At 51.2% G+C, this 27,981-nt stretch overlaps 1 protein-coding gene across 1 annotated transcript in view; it reads right to left on the minus strand.

Moving 5' to 3' along the window:
• Positions 1-7,248: 7,248 nt before the first annotated feature.
• Positions 7,249-27,981, minus strand: part of SEC14L5 (SEC14 like lipid binding 5) — a 38,643-nt gene continuing 17,910 nt past the window's right edge. The window contains exons 4-16 of the mRNA XM_041747189.1: positions 27,829-27,960; positions 25,603-25,731; positions 24,751-24,943; positions 21,261-21,373; positions 18,910-19,099; positions 16,455-16,543; positions 16,287-16,357; positions 14,787-14,958; positions 14,508-14,642; positions 13,120-13,254; positions 12,381-12,608; positions 11,267-11,445; positions 7,249-8,700 (exon numbers count right to left, since the gene is read on the minus strand). Of these exons, the coding sequence (XP_041603123.1) occupies positions 8,592-8,700; positions 11,267-11,445; positions 12,381-12,608; positions 13,120-13,254; positions 14,508-14,642; positions 14,787-14,958; positions 16,287-16,357; positions 16,455-16,543; positions 18,910-19,099; positions 21,261-21,373; positions 24,751-24,943; positions 25,603-25,731; positions 27,829-27,960 (1,875 nt within the window). The 3' untranslated portion in view covers positions 7,249-8,591. The remainder of the gene's footprint in view (positions 8,701-11,266; positions 11,446-12,380; positions 12,609-13,119; positions 13,255-14,507; positions 14,643-14,786; positions 14,959-16,286; positions 16,358-16,454; positions 16,544-18,909; positions 19,100-21,260; positions 21,374-24,750; positions 24,944-25,602; positions 25,732-27,828; positions 27,961-27,981) is intronic.

A 27,981-nucleotide genomic window follows, 5' to 3' on the forward strand; every position in this document is an offset into this window, starting at 1 on the left:
GGCCCCTTGCATTCTCCGATTCATCCAGGAACAAGTTTGGGAAATGTCTCCAGTATGTGTCAACCAACTCCTACATCCCTACTCCCGCTTGCCCACTTCCGCGGGACCCCACTTCGCCCCTATATCAGCAGGAAGTAGTCAGATCTGAACAGACGCCCTATAACAACAAAAGGATAGGAATGTTGTAGGAATGTTGGGCCGGCAGGATCAAGGGGAACCGGGATCAAGGGGAATCAGGAAGCACCAACACAATGGCGATGGACCACCCACCTTGTGGCCTCCACCTCAGAACTTTCCCACCACCAGCAGACTGCCAGAGGACATGTCATTGAGGGAAGCCTGGACCTCTGCAGGAAACCTGAGCAGTATTTCCCCAGATCCCATCTAAGGGCATGGGCAGTTATTGCCCCAGGCTGATTCCACCAGTAATATGCCTAATATTCATCACCCCTAGGACAACCAACCCCTTGCCCTCCCCTGCGCCACTTCCCCGCTCTCTCCCTCCCCTGCGGGCTGCAGAACCCCACCCCCCCCAGAGCACCTCCCATTAAAAGCCTGTTGGACCCACTTTTGCCTGGCCTCTCTATTCCATTTCACTACCGATCCGATTAAACCGGACACGTCTCTCTCCCTGAAGTTGAGAACTTCCATGCCAGCCTCCGATACTCCCTCCAGCGTGCTGTGTTTTGGTCCCACAGTAGGAGCTACAGGCCATGTTGTCGGTACCCTTGGGCACGCTGAGCCTACACCTAGTGAACCATCCCCGAAGGCCATGCTGCCCACGGCCAGGCTGCTGTAATTTCTACCTCTTGACTCACCCTGTTTGCTGGGCTTGTGACCCAGGTTGGAGGGATGGGAGGGGTGGCGTTCACAGTGTGTCTGGGAACCTCAGGACAGCTGCTTATCCACGGAACTAGGCAAATGCTTCAAGTTTTAATTCCTCCTTCCAGAAATGTAAACAACCAGCTGAACTTGTGTTTCAGCTCCACCTGGAAGTCTCATTTTGTGTTTTGCTCTCTTTTAGTGCACAACTGGTCCTTAGGCTGCTTTGGTGTTTTGCTCCCAGTGTTCAAGGGTAGGATGTAGTGACAAGAGCTTGGAGGAGTTCCCAAACACCTTTGAATCACGTTTGCATATTCCTAAGACACAGTTCCTGAGCCCGGCTGCAGGTCAGAGTGTATTTCCCCAAGAATGTTCTCAGAGAATCATATTGCAGATGTCCAGATCCTGTCCCAGAGGGGCAGGGGGTCTGGGAATCTAGAGGGAGCACCTCCAGGGGTTCTGAGGCAACAGGCTATAGAAACCCTTGTCCTGAAAACTCTGACCTCTGCAGAGTTTTCTCTGTCCTTGGCTGGGCTGGCAGCTGAGCTGGGAATGTTACAGTACTGTGAATGGGCCTGATGGATTTTAGGCCAGAGGGAGTGAAGAAGGTCCATTGTGGCGTGCCGGAGCCGTCCCTGGTTCAAGGACTAGGATACATTCACCCTCGCCGTTTGTGTGAGGTTATGTATTGTGCCTTCCCAACACCAGTCCCTCTTCTTTTAGTAGATGTTCTGTCTTTGGATCCCTCCCAGCAGCAAAACCTGAGATAAGAATATGAGGGCAAGTAGTTTATTTGGGAGGTGATCCCCAAGAAGCCCTGGTGGGAGACAGGAAAGTGAGGTTGGGTAGGAAAGGCAGCCGGTACATAGTACACTAGTGAGCATCTCCCCACTCGATCACCTGGGGTCTCTGGGAGAATGCAGAGGACAGCTTGGGATTGTGCCTCTTGTGGAGTGTTTGTCAGCCAATACTCTCTCATCATGGGTTGGGGGCTTCTCTTGGGGGTTAACTACCTGGCACTTCCAGCCTGCCCTAAAGAGGGGCTGAATTCTGTTTCAGCAACCAGCAGTAGCTACCAGAAGCTTGTAGTTTCTTGCATCTGAGATGCCTCCCAGTGGTAATGAGAAAGCCCAGAGAAGGTAGGCAGGACACTGAGAGCCATGGCTGTGAGCCTCCCTCCCATTGCCTTTATGGTACTATCTCTCCCCATTCTCCATCCCTCTGGTTTGGTTGGTACCATCCCCTCCAAGTCCCAGATGTCATGAATAAATGGGTCAGAGATAGTCTGTCCCAGTGGGCCCACTAGAGCCCACCCTGGAACTTCTGCTAGAATTTGGGGAAAAACACATCCACCTGCCAGGTTCTGAACTATGTGGAGAAGGAGAGTGAAGCCAGTGTGGAGAAGAAACAAATCAAGGGAAAAGGGACATTGTTTAAACCCCTAGATCCAGCTATGCTTGAAGCCAGTATCCTTCTTGGACCAATTACACGGACCATTTTTGCTTGAGGCACTTTGTGTTATATTTGGGGGTCTTTGGCTATCCAAAGAGTCTAACAGTCCTAATGTACTGTTCCTGGAGAGGCACATTTTGGACTCAGGGATTTGCGGAGCATAGATGGGACATGGAGCAGAGGCAGAAAAGTGTTTTGAGATTCTGACGCTTACCTCTGGTGGTGGGTAGAGACACATGTTGACACAAATATGCAAGAGCTCAAGTCCTCAAGCTTCGGGATTGCTAGTTGGGGTTTAATGTGGAATAGTTCTGGGGGCATGAGGATCCCCTCCCCACCTCATGGTAGTGATGGAAGACCCCTGGGCACAGAATGTGGACCAGATGTCTTGGTGGCCCAACTTGGAATCCCTAGAGTCCTGCATGCTGTGCAAGTTGCCATGGTAACACACAGCTGCTGGGATGCTCTTTATAAAACTCAAGCATCAGGAAAGTCTCCAGGAAAAGGTTCAATCCTGGGCTTAACAAGTGGGCTTTCAAAGGCTCTTAGCCTCAATATGGGAACAATTCAAGCGTGAGGCCCGAAGCTGTCACTGGATGTGCAAAGGGGTCTGTGTGTCAGAAAACTTTGGGTTCCAGGAAACTCTTAAGTGAGAGGTTTCAAGTTATGCTTTTTGGGGACCTGTGTTCCTCAGGAATGCCTTGGCAGGGGAGGGGAGCACTGAAGGCAGGAGAGGGAAATGGACTGGAAGAGAAGTTTGGAGGCCACAGCCACCTCTTCTGTCCCTGGGAACCACCTGGCACTTTTCCTTCCGGCTCCTTCCAGGCCCAGCCCAGACTCCCCACTAGTGCTCTGAGACCTGCCTCCGTGGAGGCCCCAGAGGTCTGCTTTGGACCTGACCCCTGGCCTCAGAGGAGGTATTGGTCCCAGAAGCAGCCTCTAGGCCACAAGGGAGCCCTGGAGTGATCCACCCTCTCTGGGCCCCTCAAACCCAAGGGGCATCTGGGGAGGCAATTCTGCCCAGGATAGACGTCAGCAGTGACTCATGGCTCCGACCTGATCCCAGCTGGCCTGCCCCAGGGACCTCTGTCTTTCTCAACACCCACCACATGCAGGAATCAGTCAGCTGTCCTTTAAGAGCTCTTGCCCGCAGTTGCAGAGAAATCCATGGAAAAATCCCAGAAAGTGAATATACGCACTGTACTAAAGCAGCCAAGGGCTGCTTCCTCCCCCTCAATTGGATGTGTTGGGAAGGGCTGGGTAACCAAAGCCAGTATAGACAGGTGGCTCCAGAGCAGTCACATAAAATAACCACACCTCCTCTGCTCCCCCAAGTGGGATCCTTGGCCTCCTGCTCTGTGTCCCAAGGAAGCTCACTGGAGGGACAGGTGGTGCCGCGGACAGGGCCCCCACCCAAACCCCAACCTCAGGGCTCTGGCTGTCCTTGGACATAGGGCTAGGACTTTGGTCAAACTCCAGGGAACAAGGCAGAGTTGGCCCAGAAAGGTGGACGGCAGGGCTCTCACCTTCACTTGGACACCTGGCAAGTAGAATCCAGGAACCCACCCTCAAGGTTCCAAGTCGGCAGAGCCGGGGGATTTGCATTTAATGCCATTGATAAACTACACATATCTATTTATGCACGAGATGCACATGCAATGATTTGAATAATGTCCCCCCCCCCCCGGAATTAATGTCCACACAGAACCTCAGAATGTGACTTTCTTTGACAGTAGTCTCTGCAGATGTAATCAGTTAAGGATCTCAAGCTAAAATCCTACTAGATTTAGAATGAGCCCTACATCCAGTGACTGGTGTCCTTACAAGATGTACAGAGAAGCACCCATCTGCAGATAAGCAGAGATGGGAGCGATGTAGCCACAAGCAAGGAGCTGGAAGAGGCAGGAAGGATCCTCTCCTAGTGTTAGGAGGAAACGAATACCTGCAAACACCTTGATCTCAGAATCTCAGACTTCCGGCCTCCAGATCTGTGAGGGAATCAACTCCTGTTATTTTAAGCTACCAAGTTCGTGATAATTTGTTCGGGCAGCCGCACCCCTAGAGAACTACTACCGTGTATCTGTGCTTTATATGTAACGTGATTTTTTTTAATGGGCTCCCCTCCACCTCCGCCCAAGAACCAACTTGCAACCCTTTGAGCGTGCTATCACTCCTTTTGAAAATGCTTTTGAGTCTTAGAAACAACAGCGCAGAGTAACAAGCCCAGGGAAACCTCCAGGGTTTAAGGAGGTAGACAGTTGAGGTACATCCACACTTGAAACGTTTAATGCTTTCGGTTGGAGCAAATGATCAGGCAAATAGGGAACATCATGTTTTACTGGCTGAAATCCAGTGTGGGGAACAGAATTACAGTATTCTCATCCAACAGTTCATTTTACAGGAGGAGCAATATATTCCAGAGTGCAGGGTGGGGGGAAGAAGTTGTCAGAAACCCCTTATTTCAGCCTGTACGGAGAACATTCTCTAGCCAGTTGGAAATAACCACTCTGAATGATGCTCTTCCAGATTAGTGGATTTGCCCAGAAAAACGCAAGCAGTTTCTAAATGGGAAAGTAAGAGGGAAGGAATAGTCTGACACCCACTTTCCTCCAGATGCACGTGGTGCCGAGCCTTCTGTCCCATGAGAAACAGTGACAGGCGGGCATCCTCAGGAAGGAGTCTGGAGTGTTTGGTTGGGAAGCCTTCGATCATCAGGATAACCTGTGATGTTTATCATGTGCTTTCTGTGTGCTGGGCACTGGGTTGTGGACTCTACAGCTGCTCTCATTCGTCCCACTACAACCCAGTGAATGAGGTAGGCACATCCCCATTTTACAGATGAGGAAACTGAGGCACGGGGGAGTTAAGTCATCTGCTGGGGGTTACACAGCTAGTGAAAAGAAGGCTGGGGTTTGAACCCCGCCCCATCTAAAGTTTAAGACCCAAGCTCCTAAAACACAGTGCATGGGCAGGATCCTTTGGCTTGTGGGTTGTTTCTGTCCTGGTCACAACAGGTTAATGAACAAGATGGGGAAAGATCAAGCCAAAGGGCTTCCAACCCTGAGGTCTAGGGAAATACAGAAGCCAGGAACTTGGCAGCCCTTCCTTGGATTTTTAATTTCACGCCTCCCAAAGGTAGGAAAGACCTATTGATTGATGGAGCTTCAGCTTAGACCCCAGAGACCTCCAGCAAGGGAGGGGGATGGCAGCAGATGCCAGCATGGCTATTTGCTGCTTCTGTGACCCAGCCTCCCTTGTCCTGGGGTGACCTGCTCTCTCCTATCCCACTGTTGTTTCTGGAAGAAATGGCAATCACAGGACCCACAGCCCCTTGGCCAATACATCTGTAGGAGCGACCTATCGACTCAAACAGGGCCAGTCAGAGCCTTCTGTGGGATTTGAGATGGAAAGAGAATTCTCTGAGCCTTAGAGATTGTGGTTGTAGGCTTGGGGCTGCTGGCAGCCACCTTTTCCACCGGGTGGAGGAGAGGATGAGACCAGTGTGAGAAGAGATACAGAACCAAGAGGGCTGGGTGAGGTTGAGAGGATGAGCACACGAGCCTGGGGACACTGCGCTCCTGGATCCAGCCATACTTGCAGCAAGAAAGCCCTTAGCCATCCCAATGGAATTCCCTTCGTTGCCTAAGTCAGTTTGAGCTAGATCTTTCTTAAAGGAGAAAGAATGAGCTCTCAGGGGGAGAACTGAGAGGGTCTGAGGCTGGACTGTTCACAGCAGATACAGGTTCCAGTTGCCAAGCCATGTATAATCCCAAGTCAAGGAAAGGCTTCTCCATCCTTCCCTGGTGCTAGTCCTAGACAATTAATGTGATTAGTGTGTGGGGAGTGCCAGGGCAGCTTACCCCAGAATGCTTCTAGGGCACACCTGGGTTTTAGAAAGCAAACTAGAAACTCATCTAAAGACTGGTGAAAGTATCTCACAATCCTGACTGATAAATACCTGGTGACGTGGGAGCAATTCACTTGGAGAACGTCTCCAGGCTCCCCCTGTCTCATGTGTACACACACCTCGATGTGCACACACACCTCGAAGCTGGATGCAGTTTGGATTTTGTTCCTGTACCTGAGGAACAAACAGGTGGATGAGATTCCCTCTCTGCAAGGAGAAAGATGTCTCTGACAAAATAACTCCTTCCCTCTGCTCCAGGTTTGGGGTGAGGTTGGTATGCAAGGAAGTCCTTGCTCTCCTTGCTCCATCACGTCGAGACTGCATGGAAGCATGAAGCCCATGGTTGTAAACCTACTCCTTGGGCAAGGCCCCGTAACTCTGGGTATTGACCAGAGATGACCCCAGCTGTAAGCAAGGCTATGAAAGAAGACTGACATTGAACCATCTGGCCCCACGTGGCACCTGGGGCTGCTGCTGACAGAGCCATATCAGTGAGGTCCCTCCCAGCCAGATAATGTGACTGAGTGAGGTGGACTGGTTGATAGAGAGGTGAGGATTTGGGGTGGTCCCATCCAGGGACACAGTTGTATTGCCTTTACATGGCAAAAGTGGCCCCATTTTGTCAACAGTCCCAAATGCCTGAGGGAAGCCGGACAGCCTGATTTCTGTGTGAAATGCCCGTTTTTAAATCCTTCTATAGGCGGGACACCTGGGTGGCTCAGTCAGTTAAGCATCCGCAGTTGGCTCTGGTCATGATCCTGGGGTCCTGGGATCAAGCCCCACGTTGGGCTCCCTGCTCAGTGGGGAGCCTGCTGCTCCCTCTCACTCTGCCTCTACCTCTGCTTGTGCTTGCTTTCTCTCTCTCCCTCTGTCAAGTAAACAAAATATTTTTCAAAAATCTCTCTATAGGGATCCCTGGGTGGCGCAGAGGTTTGGCGCCTGCCTTTGGCCCAGGGCGCGATCCTGGAGACCCAGGATCGAATCCCACGTCCGGCTCCCGGTGCATGGAGCCTGCTTCTCCCTCTGCCTGTGTCTCTGCCTCTCTCTCTATCTCTCTGTGACTATCATAAATAAATAAAAATTAAAAAAAAAATTAAAAAAAAAAATCTCTCTATAGGCAAAAAACAAAAGCCAGATCAGACTGCAGGCTGCCAGTTAGTAACCTCTGACTTGTTGCCTTTTTGGAAGCCCAGGAAAGGAAAGAAGTATCCAAGGATACCCAAAAATCTGGAACTTAGGGAAAGTCTGTCAATATTGAAGCTGGTTCCAGGGGTCATATTTGCCCCGGGGCAGACACAACAGAGTCATAACCTCCTCCTCCCCACAGGGGAGTCCTGATGCCAGGACTGGATCCTGGATCCAGCCTTACCTGAAGCAAGGACTCCTAGACTGGCCAGTTACACGTACTCATGACTTGTTACCCTTTTGTGTGAGTCTCTGTGACGTACAACCAAAAAAGTCATAGTCAAACAGCTCCAAGGAAAGGAAAGGGCTTCCAGAGGAGTTTAAAGACAGCCAGAGCCACTTCATCACTGCCTGGGCCTCTTCACGCTCCTCAAGTCAGCGGTGGTCAGGTTGACTTCCTAGCCAAGTGCTGGGAAAACGGATTTCCGGTCCAGGTGGGCTGCTCCCCACAGAAAGTGAAGCCTGTAACTCCTGTAAATGCTCGTGATACATGTCATGGGACACACACGTCTTGAGACACAGGACATCGCTAAGGAATCAGCTGTGAGCACAGTCATTTCTGCCTACCCAGCGTTCTTTCCCTCTTCTTTTTGTGGGGTACCCCAGTATTCCTGGAGGCAACCCCTTTATGCTTTACAAACCAGTTCAGGTACAGGCATGTGGTCCAGGTGGGCCAATCGTTGAGACCCCATCCCCACATGGTGATGGGTCCAGATCGGACACAGGACCTGCTAGCCAATCAGTGTTCTCGGGTCTCCTGGAAACTGTCATTGGTGCAGTGTGGGATCCAGATGGGCTGATTAGACTCAACTCTGGGAGCTCGGATGGGACTTTGTGGGAGAGAGATTCTCTTCTGCAGCTGAGCTGGTGGGAAAGGGGGAGCCTAACGGTGATGGGGCCCCCTGCATGGGGAGGGCCCCTGAGAAGGAGGCTGCCCCAGGAAAGCAGAGCCAGAGGTGGAGAGGGGATGCTGGGCCTGATGACATTTCTGAACTCCCAGACCAAGCAGACCCACCTGTTCCTGGGCTTTTCCTTACAGTAAGCCCACAGGAGGTAATTCTGTCCTTGCATCCTCAAGAGTGCACGAGCTGGATCATTGCCATTGGTTCCAGATGCCCCAACTTAGTGTCCACTCCCTGGGCTGTAGCCCCCCCACGGTCCCGGACCCCCTGGACACTCGCAGACGTGGGAGGCGAGCGGGCTGCCCCACAGGGCTCAGTCCCAGCTATCTGGAGACCAGGGGGCTGCTGTGGGAGTGGCCTGAAGAGGAGGAGGTGGTGGCGCTGAGCTGGGAGAAGCCGCTGGTGCAGGATTCCAGGCTGGACATGGAGCCCCTGGGGAGGAAGGGCGTCACACGCACATTACCTTCGGGTGGTGACAGAGCCCTGGGGCCCTCACACAGCAGTGGAAAAGCTGGTGATGCTGCAGATGGGGCCCCAGGGCTCTTACCACAAGACTGGTAACCACCCCAGGCACAGAGGGCAAGTGCAGAGGGAAAAGCAAGTGAAGTTATGGTGAGAAACGAGGCTCCACCCATCCTCCTGCCCCAGCCCCTAAGATCCCAGCCTGCTACGAACCTGCAGGGGCGAACCTGCAGGGGCTCCCCTGAGCCGGGGATCTAGCATGGCCCAGAGGGTGCCCCACAGCCTGCCAGTCCCCAGCTCTATCCCTAGCCCCCCCACCCCCACACCTCCTTTCAGCTTCTCTGATACGTGCCTCATGTTTTGGAATCTGTGCAGGTCTGCACCTGCTGCCAGAAGCACTTTCTCTCCTGACTGTTACCTTCGGTTAACTTCTACTCCAGACTTCAGAGCAGCGCTGTCCAGGAGAACCTTCTGTGAGCCCGGGCACATTCTACATTAGCTACGTGGGGCTACTGGGCACACAAAATGTGGCCTGCGCAGCGGAGGAACTGATTTTTGGCTTTCATTTAGCTGTAACAGCTAAGTGTCATTGCTATGTGTGGCTAGTAGCTACCTGCTGGCCAGCGCAGCTTTAGGGGCCTGGCTACTGGGAGCCTGGTGTGGAAACCAGCACCGCTAGCACCCTCTGCAGCTTGTTAGAGCTGCAGAGTCTCCCCGGCCCCACAGCTGCAGGGTCTGCATTTTGACAACCACCCACTCCCCCCAGGCTATATGTGTGTAAGCCACCTAGGTCTCAACTCCAATGTCACTTCCCAGGAACCCCTCCATATCTCCTGCCCATCCTGTGCCAAGCCCCTTGTCCTGTGCCCTGACAACATGCTGTGCTGAGACCTTTGGCACCTCCTAGCTGTGTGACCTTGGGTGAGGACCCCAGGCTGGAATACCTTCATGGCATCCGGTACTGGTTTTGTTTTGTTTTGTTTTGTTTTAAGATCTTATTTATTTATTCATGAGAGACACAGAGAGAGGCAGAGACACAGGCAGAGGGAGAAGCAGGCTCCCTGCAGGGAGCCCAATGCAGGACTCGATCCTAGGACCCTGGGATCACGACCAGAGCCAAAGGCAAATGCTCAACCACTGAGCCACCCAGGTGTCCCTACAGTACTGTTCATAATTACACACATGTGTCATGTGGTCTCCTGGTCCTTGATGGTAGACCTGTGTGTCTGGACCCCTGGGATCCAGCCTACTGCCTGCCTACTGGGGACAGCCAGGGACATGCCCTTGAACTGGTTCTCTGTGAGCTGTTGAAGGTCCGGGCAGCCAGGCTGGCCCACACTGACCAGTCCAGACAGGCTGGCCAGCAGCGTCTGGCCCACCCTTCAGCCTACCTGCCCTCCTGGAGGCAGCAACCCCCAGACCCTTGTGTCTACAGTGTCTGTCTCCGGCATTGGTGCCCAGTGGCCAAAACAAGCCGTTTACCGCTGGCCCAGTATCTCCCACACTGAGCTGCATGCACCCTTAGGATACTTGGAGCTCCACCTGCATATGGATACAGATGTGACACCTGCCAGAGCTTCAATTTGACTCCATGGTAAATAATACAAAGGCTTCTTTTTAGAGGGGAACTAACACAGGGGTGCCTGGGTGGCTCAGTTGGTCTGACTCTGGATCTCGGCTCAGGTCTTGATCTCAGGGTCATGATTTCAAGCCCCATGTTGGGCATGGAGCCTACTTAAGGAAGAAAAAAAAAAGAAGAGAAAAATAAGGAAACTAACACAGATACTTCATGAAGCAGGATGCAAAATCATGTTTGTTTTTAAGAGATAAAATGTAAAGCCTTGAAGAAAATGCCTACTCCATCTCCTCACTCTCTGCTTCATTTTTGCTATCAAGTGCTCACTGTATACCTCAGTGAAGGGCAGGACTGATGACAACCTGCCAACCATTTCATCCTGATGACAACCCCATGACGTAGGGGTTTCAGTGGTCCCCGTTTAACAGATGGGGAGGCTGAGGCTCAGACAGCTTAAGTGACTTGCCTAAGGTCACACGGCAACCAGGAGGTGCTGGAGGTCGCAACCACAACACCTACCTGCCTCTCTGAAAGCAACGCCTGGGGAGAGGTGTCGCGAGACACTATTCTGCAATGTTCTAGGACGGTACAACCCTGTTTAATGGGTTTCTAGGAGTGAGAAGAGGTCCAAATAGGAGGGCCTTGGGCTCCCCTCCCCACCGCGATCTATCTGGTATGCGGGGCTTCTGTCCAAAGTTTCATTTGAAGGGGAGGTTCTGTGGCTGGAGCAGCATTTGGACATAGTGTTTGATCCGATTGCTCACACATGTACTGAACCACTGGAGAATTTTAACAATCCCAGTGCTGGAGCCCTGCCTGGATAAGGTCAAAGGCGAGTAGGGGAGGTAAATCCAATGCCTCCAGCCCAGAAGGAAGGGGCCTCAGAAGTGCTGTGGGCCTGGCCTGGAGGGAAGTAGGGGGGCCCCTCCTGCCCAAGCTCCCTACTCCAACCCCGCCTACCTGAAGTCCTCAGATGCCAGCACCTCGTAGTAGTAGAGGAGTTTGCACTTGGGACCGGGGCTATGCAGGGCCGTCAGGACGTCCTCCACACCCGGGAGGCTGCAGGCCACATTGCCAGGGGGGCTATGCATTTGCCACTGGAGCAAGTAGATGCCAGGCCACCGGGTCACATGGGAGCCCTGCAACACAGGAGCCCTGCCTGAGGCTCTGGTCCGCCTGGGGACGGGAGCCCCTTGCTAAACCAGTCCACCAGCAGGACTTCTTCCAGGGCTTCCCAAAGTCATCCTTGACCTCTCTGCTGTTACCCCTTATCTCTAGGGGCTGAGAGCCTCCCTCTGAATCTGGTGAGCGTGGAGGCCTGGGGTGAGGCTGTGGTTGCAGGACCACAAATACAGCTGGTTAAATGCCTGGATTTGGTGGGGCTTTTGTTCTGCTGCCCTGGGAGGGATTTGGGCAGGGAACTGGCAGGTTGGTTAGAGTTAGCTGAGGGCCTGGACAGTGAGACTGTGGGTATTAGTTGTAAGAAAAGCAAGTTCAGGGAGGGCTGGGGGCGCTGGTGTGTGAGGTCAAGACAGCCTGCTGCCCAGGGACCTGTGGTGAGATCTGCTCACCAGAGCTTGTTGGCACACTGTGAGTGAGTGAGTGAGTGAGTGAGTGAGTGAGTGAGTGAGGCAGGTGATAGAAGACTTGCAAGCTCTGGCCTCGTGGAGAATGTGAGTAGCAAGGGGGTTCATGTTCCAAGCCTCATCTGAGTTCTGTCCCCAGACATGGAGCGTCTCTGCTGCGTAGCTTCTGGAACTTACACATCAGAAATCACTGGGAGAGGGTGAGGGATGCAGAGTCTAGGCCTTGTGCCCAAAGGTTCTGAGTTACACTCCTGGCATGGGGCCTGGAAATCTGCATCTTTGACAAGAGTCCAAGGGATTCTGAGGCTGGGGTTCTGGGGTCCCCAGAGTTCTGGATCTGCTCAGTCTTTTTCCCCGACTGTCCCACAGGGTCCCTGAGGTCAAAGGCCAGATCTAGTTCATCTAGTTTGGCGCTCCTAGAATAACTGGCACACGGTGAACACTCAATCCTGCGTGATGAATGACTAAATGAACAAAGGAATTCAAACCTGGATGCTCTCCCCTTCCCGGCAGACGAGAGGGGCCTCCACACGGCTGTAATCCACACCTAGGACCCAGCCTTTGTCCGTCAGCTGCCCGCCAGCCCCGGCCCCAGGCTCCTGGGGGCCAGGCTTGGGCACCTGCTTGCTGTGATACAGGCTGAACACCACATCCCCTCTCAGGATGTCAAAGTCCCAGGTGATGACTGACTCCCCCTCCAGAATCTCCACTGCAACCTGCATGGGGAGGGGCACAGTCAGAGTCTGGTCTGGGATCCTACCTGGGGAGCTGGGATGGGAGGTCAGCTGCAGGAGGTGCCCACCTGGGTCCCCAGTCCTCATTGTGGGGAGGATGGGCCACTGAGGCCCCAGCCTCCACTGTCTAAGAACAGCTCTGGGCAAATGGACCTGCCTCTGTCTGAAATGGCTGGGAGGTCCCACCTGTCACGGGGTGGGTGACCCACAGCCAAGGACTGACATGAGGGTACAGAAGGCCTATCCATCTGTCATGCTCTGCATAGCCCAGTGCTTCACTGCAATCAGGCTGGGTGAGCCGTGGCTGCACTGCCCCTGTGCTTACATCCTTCCCCACTCCCATCCTGTCCCTTTGCTCCTTACAGGTTTCTCTTGAGAGCTCACCCTCAACGAACCGCTGGCACAAGAACTCTTGTCTCCGGCTCTGCTTCAGGGGACCCTGACCTAAGACAACACCCCAGCCCAGTGGCCCTCCCAGGCCAGGTCCCAGCACCTCATGGGGGGCCCCTCGGAGCACGCTGGCCGACTGGTAGGTCTCTCTCCACTGCCGTAGCTGGTCCGTGTGCTCCTGTTCCTCTTCCATCAGATAGAGGGACTTGGGGACCAGCCCTCCTTCGGGGACATTACACTGAGAAACAAAGACAAACGTGGCAGGTCAGGATCCAGCCATGACCCTGAAACTGCAGGTGTAACAGCGACCCCTTAGTGAGTAGGGTACAGGGTTTCCATGACCTCATGTGCTCTCCAGAACCACATGTAGTTGGAGCTATTATTCTGTGCACAGAGAAGGAAAATGGAAGCTCAGAGAGGTCAGGCCACTCGCCTGAGGTCCCACAACAGCAAGTGGCTGAGCCCGGGCACAAACCCATGTTTATCAGGCCCCCCAGGCTCAAGTCTCTTATTACCATGCTGGTCTTACAGGCCCATTTGCTAAGCATAAATCACGTATGCGTATCTCAGCAAGTTGAGACAATGGACAAGGTTGGCAGAAATTTCTGGGAAATGCCTTTTATTTTTTACTCAGAAATCATGTATGGTTGGAATTTGGTGTTCTGTTAGAGAAGGGAGAGGGGCCTGGCCTCCCGTAGCCAGATGAGAGATGACAGTTATGACGCAAGGTCACCCATTCCTGTGTCATCTCACCCCCAGGGGGAGGCAGTAAAAGGGGTCTGTGGCTGCCTCTCCCTGAAGCAGTTGGCCGATCTTCCCACTCCGTGGGGCTGTGGGTTGGAAATAAATCCCTTTGGGCACACCAGCTCCGTGGTCCAGGCCACTGGGATGTTTGAGTCACCTCTCCTGGCAGCAGAGGGCGCAAAGTCAGCAGGTGAACTCTGATGGCTGCCTAGCAACACACTGAATGGGGAATAGCCAGGTAAACCTTTGACAGGCCTGGTCTCTGGGCTTTCAGAAACTTCCACGTGGATCATTGTGCCTGAAAGAACCAAGGTCAGGCCCCTCCTTTGGAGAGGACTCACCTCTCTTTGCAGCAGCTTATTTTTAAAGATTTTAGTTATTTATTCCTGAGAGACACACAGAGAGAGGCAGAGACACAGGCAGAGGGAGAAGCAGGCTCCATGCAGGGAGCCTGATGCAGGACTCGATCCCAGGACCCCGGGATCACACCCTGAGCCAAAGGCAGAGACGCTCAACCGCTGAGCCACCCAAGCGTCCTTTGCAGCAGCTTCTAAAACAAGCCCTGCCCTCCCGAGAGAGAGAGAGAGAGAGAGAGAGAGAGAGAGAGAGAGCACGCATGGCCTCTCCAGGTCCCAGCCCCCCCAAAGCCGGCCGGCCCCACTCCAGCCCCCCAGACCTCTGCAGCCTGGCCCAGCCATCTCTGCTCCTCCCGAGGCCACAGCCCAGGGCTTGCACCCGCACACTCACCACACAGTCTCCCCCAAGGAAGTCGGGGATCACGTCTCTGTCCAGGTAGTCCACGAGGCCTCCGGGGCCCTGGTAATTGCTGCCACTGTAGATGAGGAATTTCTGCCTGGTGTTCTCGTTGATAAAGGGGCTGATCTGAAGTGAGGGAGAGGAGACAGGATGGAAAGGCTTTGTTTTATATTGAGATGTCATTCACAGGACAACCATTTTATTAAGTTTTCGTTTATTGAAGTAATGTCTATGCCCAACGTGGGGCTCGGACCCATGACCCACTCTCACCAGCGTCCAGAGCACCGGGAAGACGCGAGGGGCTCGCACAATGAGCAGCCGGCCCAGGGTCTCGGGGTAATTGTCCTCGACCACCTCGATCATGCGCAGCAGGGCCTTCACCCCCGGCCGCCACAGGTGCCGCATGTTGAGACCCTCCAAGTCCACCAGGCAGGTCCAGGAGCTGCAGCAGAGACAGGCCACTCACTGCGGCTTGCTCTGCCATTGCCCAGGGCCCCTGACCCCCTGGGGGGGGAATCCGAGGCTGGCAGACAGGAATGGACAGGGAGGCTCAGGAAGCAGGGCTGGGAGTAGAGGGGCAGGAGCCACGGGACACTCTCGTGGTCCTACCGCCCCTGACCCTTGGCTGGGGAGGCCCTGCGGTGAGGAGGTTCGGTGTGTGGCCTCTGAGGCTAGGCACCTGAATTCAGGTGTCACCTCCATCCCCGAGAGCTGGGTGACACGGGCAACTTCCTCATCAAGACAGTGGCCGTGACAGTAAGAGTCCTCATCTCAAGTAGTTGTTAGGGTTAAATGAGATAGTATGTGTAAAGCTCTCTGTGGGGACAGGCCATAGCTCACACTCGGAAAGCGGGTTTTGCTACCAGATGGTGAAAAGGGGGTGCCTGGGTGGATCAGTGGTTTGGTGCCTGCCTTTGGCCCAGAGCATGATCCTGGTTGAGTCCCACATCGAGCTCCCTGCATGGAGCCTGCTTCTCCCTCTGCCTGTGTCTCTGCCTCTCTCTCTGTGTGTCTCTCACGAATAAATAAATAAATAATCTTTAAAAAAAAAAAAAAAAAGCAAAGGAACTTAATCTTCCCAAAGATCAGGCTACTCTGGAATAAGAAGCTGCAGCCTCAGGATGCGCCTGGACTGGACAAGGACAACAGGAATCCGGGATTTCAGAAGCACCCACTGCGGAGTGTTAACACACGCATCTGCGGGGCCCTCAACGGTCGTTGTCCCTGATCCACACAGAACCCCCGGGACTGGTGATGTTGTCCCCACATGACAGATGAGCGAGCTACAGTTCAGGAAGCTTCAGTACACCGCAAGTGCTCACGTGGGAAACTGATTTCCGGCAGAGGAGTTTGGGGAAGTCGGAGAGGGGTGGGGGTTACTGGATGTGCAGAGACACCTGCAAGTCCACCTGCCTGGAAGACAGAGTCAAGGTGGTGCTTGGGGGTGGGAGGCGCAGAGCTGCCTCGGAAAGCAAGGTCCAGGGGGCGATGTGGCACAGGGGATAACATCCTGGAGCCCGAAGCGGACAGGAGCAGGTTCAAATCTCGGCGCTGCCACTTACCCACTTAGCAGCAGCCTTGGCTGAGCATCTGAGCCTCAGTCTCCCCACAGGAACAAGAACAGTCCCTGCCTCACAGGATCATTGTAAGAATTCAGTGAGGACCTTTCTGTAAAGTACCCAGCATGCTGGCCGGCCCAGCGTCTATGCCCAATGGACCTTTGCTGTTTTTACTATTTCAGGGGAACTGGCTCCTGGCGGGGGTTCTTGCCTGATAGGACGGCCAAACTGCTTTGTGTTCCCTTCACATCTCTTCTGTCCTTCCTCGTTGACAGAAAGAACCTGGAAAGCGGAGAATGTGCTGGCAAACGTGCACTTGGCACGTTTGCTCCACCCGCGGGTAGCCCTGGGATCCAGGGAGCGGGGGACCCCGACTCACATGCTTCAGCAGAGCCTCCTCCCCCACGGCCTTCATCAAGCCTTTGGTGTCCATATGGCCCAGGCGCAGGATATAGAGGGGGCGGCCGTCTTTGTAGGCGAGGAGGCCGAGCAAAGAGAAGGGACATTATTTCAGGGGTGCTGGTGAGAGGGCAGGCCCAAACCTCTCCTCAGAGAAGGCTCCTATGGCTCAGCCCACCCGTCCCATCCACATATTTACGAATATGGATTTACATTGCAGAGGAAACGGGGCGAGGGGCTTGCAGCAACTCTCTACATGACCTTAGCCACTGTTCTGAAAACTCGTCCTAAAACTGAATGTTTATTTTAAAGCTTTTTTTTTTTTTAAGATATGAACCATTTTATGAAGGAGTTTGGAGAGAGTGGATAATGTTGTCTCTTCGCTTGCTGTCAACTAAAGCAAATAGGAAAAAGAAGGAAGTATCTACTAATACAGTCGATTCTTATTATTCAGGGTAGTGATGTTTTGGGTTTTTTTTTTTAACATTTTATTTGAGAGAAAGAGAGAGAGCACAAGCAAGGGGCAGGGAGAGGAAAAAAAAGGGGGGGCAGGGAGAGGGAGAAGCTCAGCAGGGAGTCTGACACAGAGCTCGGTCCCAGGACCCCGGGATCATGACCTGAGCTGAAGGCAGATGCTTCACCGACTGACCCCCCAGGCACCCCGATAGTGATTGTTTTCTAAAAGTTACCTAGAACACTGAATTTGGGGAATAATGATGCATCCCTTCAAAGGAAAAATATGGAGTAAGGTCCCTGAGAGGCTCTAAACATAACATTTCTGTCAACTGATCTATACATAACCTTGTCCTGTGTGTGTTTCTATTTAAGGACACCTTATGGAGTACATACATGTACTGTTGATTGATCAGCATCAAGCCAAAACAAAAAAAAGAAAACAAAGACAACAAAGACAAAAAATCTATTGAACAAGCAGCACCACACTCAAGCCCAGATGAAGCTTAACTAACGCACACATTTTCTCCATGAGACACATCACAGCCTTCCTGTGCTTGGGAACACCAGTCAGCACTTCCACACTTCGCCTGGGGGCCATTCTAACGAGCAAAATCACACACACACACAACCACAAAAACGAAAAAAAAAAAAAAAGTAGTGGGGGCACCTGGGTGGCTCAGTTGGTTAAGCGTCTGCCTTCAGCTCAGGTCATGATCTCGAGGATCTGGGATCTAGCGCCTCATCGGGCTCCCTGCTCAGCCAGGAGCCTGCTCCTCCCTCTGCCTCTGCCTGCCGCCCCTCCCTGCTTGTGTTCTTTCTCTCCCTCTGTCGAATAAATAAATAAAATCTTTTTTTTTTAATAAAAAGTAGTACTAAATTGACTTTAAAAAGGACTCTTGTTAACTTGTTAACATGTAAGAGCTGAAACAAAAAGGCAGAGGGACATCCTGTTCAATCTCAGCTGGGGGACACGCAGGTCAGACAACTGATTTTTTGCCACTCTGTCCACATTCGTAATTGATCGGAGAAGCACCCTGAGTATTGACTTGGGGGGGGTTACAAATAAATTTTAGTGAGTAGGCAAATTCACAAATATGGAATCCATGAATAATGAGGAGTGACTGTATATTAAAATAAAGTGCTCCAACCGGCGCTTCAGGAGAGTCAAGCACTCACCCTAATCAATAGATATGAATTTTTACATAAAGGGCATTGAAAAGCATAATGGGCACCTGCGTGAAGGGCAGCTTAGTAAGAAACCAAGAGAAGTTATTTGTCGTGAGTTGAATAGCCTCCTCCAAAAGTTCATGTGCACCCAGAACCTCTGTATGTGACTGCATTTGGAAATAGTCTCCAGATGAAATTAGTTAAGGACCCTGAGATGAAATCCTACTAGATCAGTGGGGGCCTTAAATCCAGTGACCTGGGGTCTTCGTAAGAAGAGAGGACACAGAGGGGCACCCAGATGGAAGCCATGTGAAGACAGGCAGAGATTGGGGTGCTGTGGCAACAAGCCAAGGAAGGCCTGGAGTCACCGGGACCTGGAGGAGGCGGACAGAGGTTCTCCCCTAGAGCACTGCAGGGAGCATGGCCCTGCCCACACCTTGATTTGGGGCTTCTGCCTCCAGAACTATGAGAAGATACATCTCTGTTGCCTCAAGCCACCCAGTTTGTGGTAATTTGCTACAGCAATCCCGGAGCACAAACGCATACTCATGCAGCCCTTAGGTGTGCGATCCCAGTGATCAAAAGCAAGGGTGGGCTAACCCTGCCACTGCGTGAGAAATGCCATTTTGAGCTCAGATGTCCATTCCAGCCCTACCTTCCTCATGGCTGAGTGAACCCCAAGGGCATCTCCAGATACCCAGATGAGTCCAAGAGGAAAAAATACGAAGATGCCAACATGAAAAGTGGCTTCCAAAGCGTCTTTGGAAGTGACCAAAGTGTGCGCTGTGCATTCTGTAGGTAAAGGGACGCACCTATGTCCTGGTAGTGCCAGCCGCCTGCATAGAATTCCTCCAGGAGGGCAGGGGGTCGCCAGGTCTGAAGGAGCAGATCCACCTGGTGCTGCTTTCGCCAGCTCAAGGACTGGCACAGCATCTCCCGGGCTTTGTCCAGGTGGAAGTCCCGAGCCCGCAGGAACCGAAGGATGTGCTCATCTTTGGGAATCTAAGAGAAGGAGAAAGCCTGTGGAATGGTGTTCCCTAACCCAGCCCACAAAATTATGGAAAACGAGTCTCCTGTCTTATCTGCAAAATACTTACCGGGAGAAGGACCATACGGTTAATCACGACGCTGTCAAGGATGAGCTGTGGTGAATATCTGTGAGTTTTGGCTGCCAGACGTTCCTCCCTCCTCACGTATCTCTTTTCTTTTGGGGGAGCTGCCTTTCCTCCCCACGCCCCAACACCAATCCTGGTTTTACCCGGTGTGGCCACTCAGCATGTGTCCATTCCCGTGGTCTCGGCGGTGGCACAACCCAATCAGAGCACTCAGACAATTTAAATCAGAAGAATGGGTCCTGAACCCCTTGCTCTGCAGTGACAGAGGTTAGCCTGCAAGCTACCAGGGCAGCCACAGCTCCAAGCTCAACAGGGCAGGGAGTCTGACGGGGATGCAGCAGAGAACTAAACAGATACAAGAGCTCAGAGGTCCCAATTGTGTGTGAGTCCTGGTTCAGGACACCCCTGAGACAGGTTGCGTGGCCCCTTGTGCTAGACTCAATGACATCTCTTCAAAATTCATGTCCACTCAGAACCTCAGAATGGGACCTTATTTGGAAGTGAATCTATACTGATATAATTAGCTAAAATGAGGTCATGCTGGAGGTGGGCCCTCTACTCCAGGAGGGGAATTTGGATACACACACAGGATGCACAGAGAGAAGGCGGCCACGTGATGACGGAGCCAGGACTGGAGCGCCACATCGACAAGCCAAGGACCGATGGCAGCCACCAGGAGCCAGGAGGGAGGAGGCATGGCTCAGATTCTCCCTCAGAGCCTCCAGAAGGAACCAACCCTGCCCACGCCTTGATTTCAGACCTGGCCTCCAGAACTGTGAGAATAAGTTTCTGTTGTTCTGAGCCACTCAGTTTGTAGCATTTTCTTTCAGCAGCCCTGGAAAATTAATACACCCCGCTCAACAGTTCCATGAGCCAATAAATATTCCTCTCTTTATTTCTTTGCCTTGACTCAAGCTGCATTCCTTTTTTTTTTTTTTTTTAAGATTTTATTTATTTACTCATGAAAAACACAGATAGAGAGGCAGAGACACAGGCAGAGGGAGAAGCAGGCTCTCTGCGGGGAGCCCGATGTGGGACTTGATCCCAGGGCCCCAGGATCACGCCCTGAGCCGAAGGCAGAGGCTCTACCACTGAGCCACCCAGGTGCCCTCAAGCTGCGTTCCTACCACACGTAATGCAGAGTCTAACTGATACACCAAGGTGACAAGCTAAGACCCTGCCAACTCTCCTTCCTTCCCTCAGGCAAATATCAACAGGCAGGGAAACCCAGCCCCAGTTAAAGCTCCCCTATCCTGCTCATACTGAGCCAGACACAACTCTAGGCACCTTATGCGGACTGTCCCTTGTAATTCACTCCAGATGGCATGTGCTACCATTATCCCCCTTTCACAGATGAGAAAACAGAGGGCAGACAGGTTAAATCACAGCCCAACGTGAAACTACCTCCCTTATCTGCCCCACCCCGCCCCGCCCCGCCACAGCATGAGGAGGGGACAGGAAAGAACTGCAAGCTCAAAGATCCTATTCAACAAAGATGAAGGGCAAGTCCATGCTTGGGACCTACATGCATGATGAACATGCATGTTATGGGGCTTAGAGCCTGGAGCCACTTTTGGTTGTCACAAATGGGGGAGAAGAGCTCCTGACATCTAGTGGTGGTGGCCAGGATGCTGCTCGGCACCCTACAGGGCACAGGACAGCCCCACCCCATAAAGAACTGTCCGGTTTCAAATGTCAACAGAGCAGAGGATGAGAAACCCCACGATCAGTGGTACGCACAGCGTGCATTATAGATACATGAGACAATACATATAAAAAGAAGGCAATATAGGGGAGCCAGGTGATGGGCACTTGAAGTAATGAGCCCTGGGTATTGTATGCAACTGACGAAGCACTGAATTATACCTCTGAAACTAATAATACAGTTATATGTTCATTTAATTGAATTTAAAGAAAAAAAGAAGGCAAAATAGAGGTTTCCAGGATTGCTAATTACATCAGCTTATTTACCTGTCCCCTGCCCCCATGCCTGAGGTGAGTAGCCATCATTGGATGTGTTCTCTCATAGATCCCAGCTCTGCACCCACCTTGCCTTTGTGGGTCTCCTGCAACCAGCGCCGAAGCTGGATCAAGCAGCTCTCCTGCACAGGCGTGAGATGGCCCAGGTACCTCTCAATGTAGTCTGCATCCAGCTTGTCCCCTGCAGGAGAAGATGGGGAGGTCAGGACCAGAGGGCAATGCCACTCTCCTCACCAGGTGGTCTACCCTTTCTGGAACCCTCACCTTACTGGCCACCTCGGATCTGAAACGTGGAGTACAGTGGCCCTTTCACCAAAGAGCAGCCGTGTGGGCTCCACACGCTCTGGTCTTGCTGACCCATTTCTGAGGTGATTCTGAAAACTCAGGGTGGGGCCAGCCCGGATCTCACTGTGGCAAGTGATTTGTCCTTTGACCCTTGGAAATCAAGGTAATTCCCATCCCCTGGAGTTGTCCTGCCCTCTGAAGATTATTAATGATATGTGTTCATGTTTCTAGACATGCATCATCTCAGTGAGCTCTCCCAACGCCCCTGTGAGGCAGACACACTACTGTCCCCACTTCACAGAAGACAAAACTGAGGTCAAGAGAAATTAAGTCGCAAGTGAGTGCATGCGGTGCACCCAGCATAAAAGAGATGGTACATAAATACGATTCTTTTTGCCTTCCCACTTCCCGGCCCCCTTGTGGGTCTGAGGCTTTTCTTAGACCCCAAAATACAGCCCGGGAGCTGCACAGAGCATTCCCAGTGTTCAGTTCCAACCTACACGATTGGGCTGTTTGGGGTCAGCGTGTGCAGGCATTTAGAGGCTAGGTTCCCACCTGAGGTCCCGGCACCCACTCTTAACTATTGGGGTGGCAGGTGCTGGTGTGGTGAGGCTCATAAGCATGTTAGCATCTCAGCAGTGGGCAGACGGCCACTGCTGCCCCCGTGGGCACACCTCATTTTTTGTGTGCACAGTAAGAACATAAATGGAATGTGTGCACGTCCAGCAGCAGGAACCAATGGTTCCCTCTAAAACAAAAAAAAAAAGTCCAGGGCTGGAGATCAGTAGGCATCTGGGTAAACAGAGGCAGGAGAGATGCTGGTGGGGTGGGGAGCATCCAGACCCCCAAACACCTCAGAGTGGTCAGAAGTGGACATGCTGGAAGACGGGAAGGGGGTATGGAGAGGATGAGGGAGAAAGCACGAGGGAGGCAGGAGATACCAGCCTCCTTCCGGCCTCTATGCAGCTGTGAAGGCCCCTTTCTCCTGAGAACAAAGGCACAGTGATCCACAGCAGGGCGGAAGGGGCATGACTCTGCCTCTTGCCAGCCTTCCTGAGCACCGGCCCTGCTGGTGGACAGAGCAGACGGAGAAGGAAGGACAAGCCTGATGCAAAATGAGGGAGGCAGAGGGCATGACCACCCGGCAGTGTGCACAAGAAGGGGCAGAGTTTTAATTTTTAAAATATTTTAAAGTGCACGTACCACAGCAGCCAGCTAGTGCATGTAGTTGGTACAGAGTAAGTACTCGTTGAACAAATGAATTTTGTTCTCCCCAAACACTGCCCCCGATGTAGTAGTGGTTCCATGGCATTGTCTCCAAGAAAGCCAAGCCCTACACTTCACTGGCCCCAGAGGAAAAACCGAATCATCATGAGCACACATGCATATGGTTAAAACTGAATTCATGGGGTATGTATAGTGTCCTATATGTATTGTGTCCTAGGGTTGGTTTTTCATTTTTCTAATTTTAACATTATACTGTGAACATTTCCCATGTCAACTAAAATCTAAAATATGACAAAAGGCTAATTGCCTTCAATGCGAAGAGCTCTTACAAAGCAGTAAGAAATCAATGGGCAAATAGGAAAATAGACACAGTTCAAGAACAGAGATTCACAAAAAAGCAATACAGAGTCACTAAGCACAAGAAAATAATATTTGGCCCCACTCACCTACCAGTGGTCTCTTTCTGCTTTCAGTTTATTTTTAACAATTAATTTTTTTATTTGTGAGAGCAAACTCATGAGCAAGTGAGGGGGGTGGCAGTGCAGAGAGGCAGAGGGACATGACATGGGGCTCGATCCCAGGACCCTGAGATCATGACCTCAGCTGAAGGCAGACACTTAACTGATTGAGCCACCCAGGCACCCGTCAGTTTAAAACATTTAATAATAGTCTTGTGGAGGGATCCCTGGGTGGCGCAGCGGTTTGGCGCCTGCCTTTGGCCCAGGGCGCGATCCTCGAGACCCGGGATCGAATCCCACATCAGGCTCCCGGTGCATGGAGCCTGCTTCTCCCTCCGCCTGTGTCTCTGCCTCTCTCTCTCTCTCTCTCTGTGACTATCATAAATAAATTAAAAAAAAAAATTAAAAAAAAAAAAATTAAATAGTCTTGTGGAGAGCTGGCATGGTGTCAGGAACAGACGCAGCTACATACCTTTGGTGGGAACACTGGTTACTACAACCTCTCTGCAGGCCTAACTGGTAAATCTGCCAAAATTTCAGCTGCATATAATCTTTGACCCAGCAATTCTACTTTAAAAATTTTATGCTACATATATACTTATACAAATATAAAACAACCTTAGGTACAAAGATATACATATTATTTATATTTTTAAAAAATGAGAACCGGGGCACCTGGTTCTCAGGTGGCTCAGTTGGTTAAGCACCTGCCTTCAGCTCAGGTCATGATCTTAGGGTCCTGGGTTTGAGCCTCGGGTTGGGGAGCCTGCTTCTCCCTCTCCCTCTGCTTTTCCTCCTGCTTATGCCTGTTCTCTCTCTCTCTAATAAATAAATAAATAAAATATTTTAAAAAATAAAAATAAAAAACCGAGGGCCTAAATGTCCATCAATGGAAGATTAGCTAAATTAACTGAAAATAACCAATAATCACTAAATGTTTATCAGTAAATAAGTTATGGTGCAACCACACCATGAAATACTGCAAAGTGCTAAGACAAATGCAGTGATACAGAAAGCTGTTCAAGCAACATTGGTAAATGAAAATAAGCAAAACATCAAGTAGAATGTATAACATGCTCTCATTCATTCAACATAAACTATACACGTGTGCATGCCTGTATACATGTGTGTGTGTACATGTTACATACATATCGATGCCTAGATAGTTCAGGAAATACAAACACAAAACTATTGTTGCCTCAAGGCAGAAGAAAGGAGTCTTATTTCCTAAATTTACATCTTCCAAGAAGTTTGAATTTTTTTTCTACCATCATCGTGCATTACTCATAAAATTAAAAATAGTAATAAAACCAGAGAAAAGGGCAGCCCTCAGGCACCAGATCAGATCAATTCCTGATTTAGAAATAAACCAGTTCTGGCTCTTGGGCTGGAAAGAAGAGAGGATGAAGCAGCAGGAAAGGGAGGAAGCTGAGTCATTCCAGGTCCCAGACCCACTCCCAAGGGGATGCGCAGCAATTCTCCCCCCACAGAGTGAGCAAACCTTAAGGGGGCTTCCAGGGACTGGGTGGTTGGGGGCGGGGGTCAAGGACACGGACCCAGCCAGCTGGCCTGAGCCGCAGGGACCTACCGTCTGTAATGACTGTCTCAGGAGCAGGGCCTGGGGCGCTGCAGGGCCTGTCAGCCTCCAGGGCGCCAGGATCCCTCGGCCCAGCCTGGGAGCGGGCGTCCTCCTCGCGGACGGGGGCAGGCGTCCACCGGGGAATGTGAGAGGTGCCCTGGGAGATGAGCTCGTTCAGGTAATGCTCAATCACCTCCTTCCCCTGGAAGCCAGAGAGACCAGAGGCACATGAGAACCAGGGCTGGAGAGCGGGATAACCGCGTCAGCCTGGGAGTCACCCCTACCTGGCCGCAGTCCCAACCCTGACATGTGGCTATTGAGCAGTTGAAATGCTGCTGGTCTGAAGGGAGATGTGCTGTGTCAAATATGAGCTGCATTTCCAAGAGTTTATACGGAACAAAAAAATGTAAAATAATTCATTAATAAGTTTTCTGTGGATAACACATTGGATAAAATATCTTGCTAAAGGAGTTTCACCTGTTTCATTATATGGAAAGTCTTCCATACTCAGTGATGGGCCAGAGATCTTTACACAGCAACCTTTTTAACCAGGAGAAAGCATCCCAGAAAGCCCTCCCTCTGTCCAGAGTTTATCACACAAGCCCCAGACATCAGGGAGCATCAGGATAATATTATGGTGCCTCCAATATGGGCTGAGTAGTTTCCACTTATCTTGTGTGTTATGGTCATTATTTGGACACCCATTCTATGGATGAGAAGACTGAGGCTAAGGAAGGTGAAGGATCGATCTTGCCCAATGTCACTTGGGTTGTCAGGTGACAAAGTGGGTTCTGAGCCAGGACAGCAGGCTCTGAGGTCTATGTACCTTCCTCCTGGTGACTGACGGAGCCCACCCCTTACCCTCTTGACGTTGGCTGTGTACTGCTTCATGGCAAGCTTCTCCAGGGCACTTTCGAAGCCAAAAAAGGACCGGATGTCGAGTGAGGCAGATTGCTCAAAGCACGTCCACTCTTCATTCTCAGGGTGGACCTGAAAGCCAGGCAGGGGTGATGACAAGGTCTCAGTGCAGGGGACGTCACGCCCTCCCCCGGGGGGCTCTCTTGGTGATGTGGGCCTAGCCAGAGCATGCAACGGACAGCATCTCACAGCCTGGCAACACCAGAGGGTGGGGGCAGCAGCCCTGCTCAGAGAACAGTTCGAAGTGTTAGAAAACAAAGAGCCTTCTCTTGAAGGGACCAGAGAAAGTGGGTCTGGTATCTGCATGCCTCTCCCTTAAAAACTGTTATATAAAAAAATATATATATATATATATAAATTAAAAATTAAAAAACTGTTGTATTTATTTATATTTAAATGTAACTGTTGTGTTTATTAATATTTATATATTTAAATGAGTAACATATTTGATATATAATTATATATAAGCAAGTTATGCATAAACTAGTATATATTTTAGATATATATTTTGAAGTATTTATTATATATTTTTATATATTATATATTATATATTATATATTATATTTATTTTTATTTATTATATTATATTAATATATTTACTTTTATTTACATATACTATTTATTAAAATTAACATATATATAAGCAAGGACAAACTTGGTTGACACAGCTACTATGCAGACCCAGGCTGCATACTTCACAAACATGGGGGCAGAAACATTACTGTGGGCAGAAGGAGTCTGTTAAATATGCAGATGCCTGAGCCAAATGGGTCCAGTGTGGAGCCTGGAAACCTGCATTTCCCAAGTAGCCTTGGTGATGCTGATTCAGCTACTGGCTAAACTCACTCTCAGAAATATTGCCCTAAAAGTGACTTATTGAAAAACTGCCACCCACACTTTCCTACAGGTAAACATCTGAACATCCTGGGCCCAGCTGCCAGAAGGCCCTAAAGGAAGCTGGATGTGTGGAAAGAAAAAGCAGTGGGCATTTACTGAACACCTGCTGTATATAAGGCACCATGCCAAGTGCTAGGGACCAGAGAGTTGAACAAAGCAATGCCCCCCTATGGAGGAGGCTTCCCCTGAAACATCTCTAATGCACCAGAGTTACGACGCTCGACTTAGCATCATGAAAACCACCACTAGAGATCTAGCACAGGCTAAGGGGGCTTTACCTACATTATCTCTTTTGCTCCTGCCAGCACCTGATGAGGCAGGTTCTGGTGGCAGATAGGCAAGGGGTGGGCCTGGAAAGGGGAAGCAACTTGCCCAATTTCACTCAGCAAGAAAGTGGCAAATGCCTCCAGACTCCTCCAGCCCCTGGGCCAGCAGGACCCTGTTCCTATAGCCCCCATCCCCAGACTTCACTCGCCTACTTCAGGGTCTTCACACATGCTGTTCCAACCCCAGAACTCTATTCCCAGCCCTCTCAACTGTCAGCTCTCAGCTTCAGTGGCTACTCCTCAGAGAGGCCGGAGGGACACTGTCACCTAAGACAGTGCCTCTCCCCTTCCCTTCCCTAATCCTGTCTGCTGGACCCCTTCTTAGCACTTGCGACAAAGCTGTAAGAATATGTTGACTTTTTTTTCCTGTCGGTGTCCCACTGGAATGGAAGTCCTTGTGAGACCAACAGTCAGGCAGACTTGTCCACCCCTGGGTGCCCTGGCAGTGTGCCTGGCACATAGTAGGTGCTCAGTGTAGACCGGAAAACAATAGCATTCACTCTTAATTATATTAAGAGGTAACACACATAGAGGGCTTAGGGCCAGGCACTCTTCTAAGGGGTTTGGATACTTTACTTCCTTTAAGTCTCAATACAACCCAAGTGTCAGGTGCAATCCTTAACCCCATTTTACAGAAGAAACTAAATGAAGGCGCGTTTTTCACGGAGGAAGGAAAGGAAAGAGAGAAGAGGAAGAGGGAGGCATGTTGCTGGATTTCACCAGCAAAATACAGAGTGCCACATTTGAATTTCAGAGAAACAAAGAGTAACATTTTGTTAAGTATGTCCTGAGCAATATTGGAAACTACTTAAACGAAGACATAAGTATCAGCTGTGTATCTGAATTGCAGATGTAAGTGAGTGTCCCAAGTGTCCCACATCTTTTGTGACAAGTCCTGGGGGCAAGGGAGGGGGGGTGATGCACGGAGTGCAGGGCCCAGGCGCACCGTGTAGCTGCAGTTCTCATTGACCATGACGCGGCTGGCAAAGGTCTCGTTGTGGGCTTCGATGAGGAGGGTCCTCTCCCTCCAGTTCAGCACGTTTCTCTGCACGAAGACCACGTGCTCAACGCCTGCAATCTGCAAGGGAAGGGACAGCGG

The sequence above is a fragment of the Vulpes lagopus genome, chromosome 3 (genome assembly GCF_018345385.1).
Source record: "Vulpes lagopus strain Blue_001 chromosome 3, ASM1834538v1, whole genome shotgun sequence".
NCBI lineage: Eukaryota > Metazoa > Chordata > Mammalia > Carnivora > Canidae > Vulpes > Vulpes lagopus.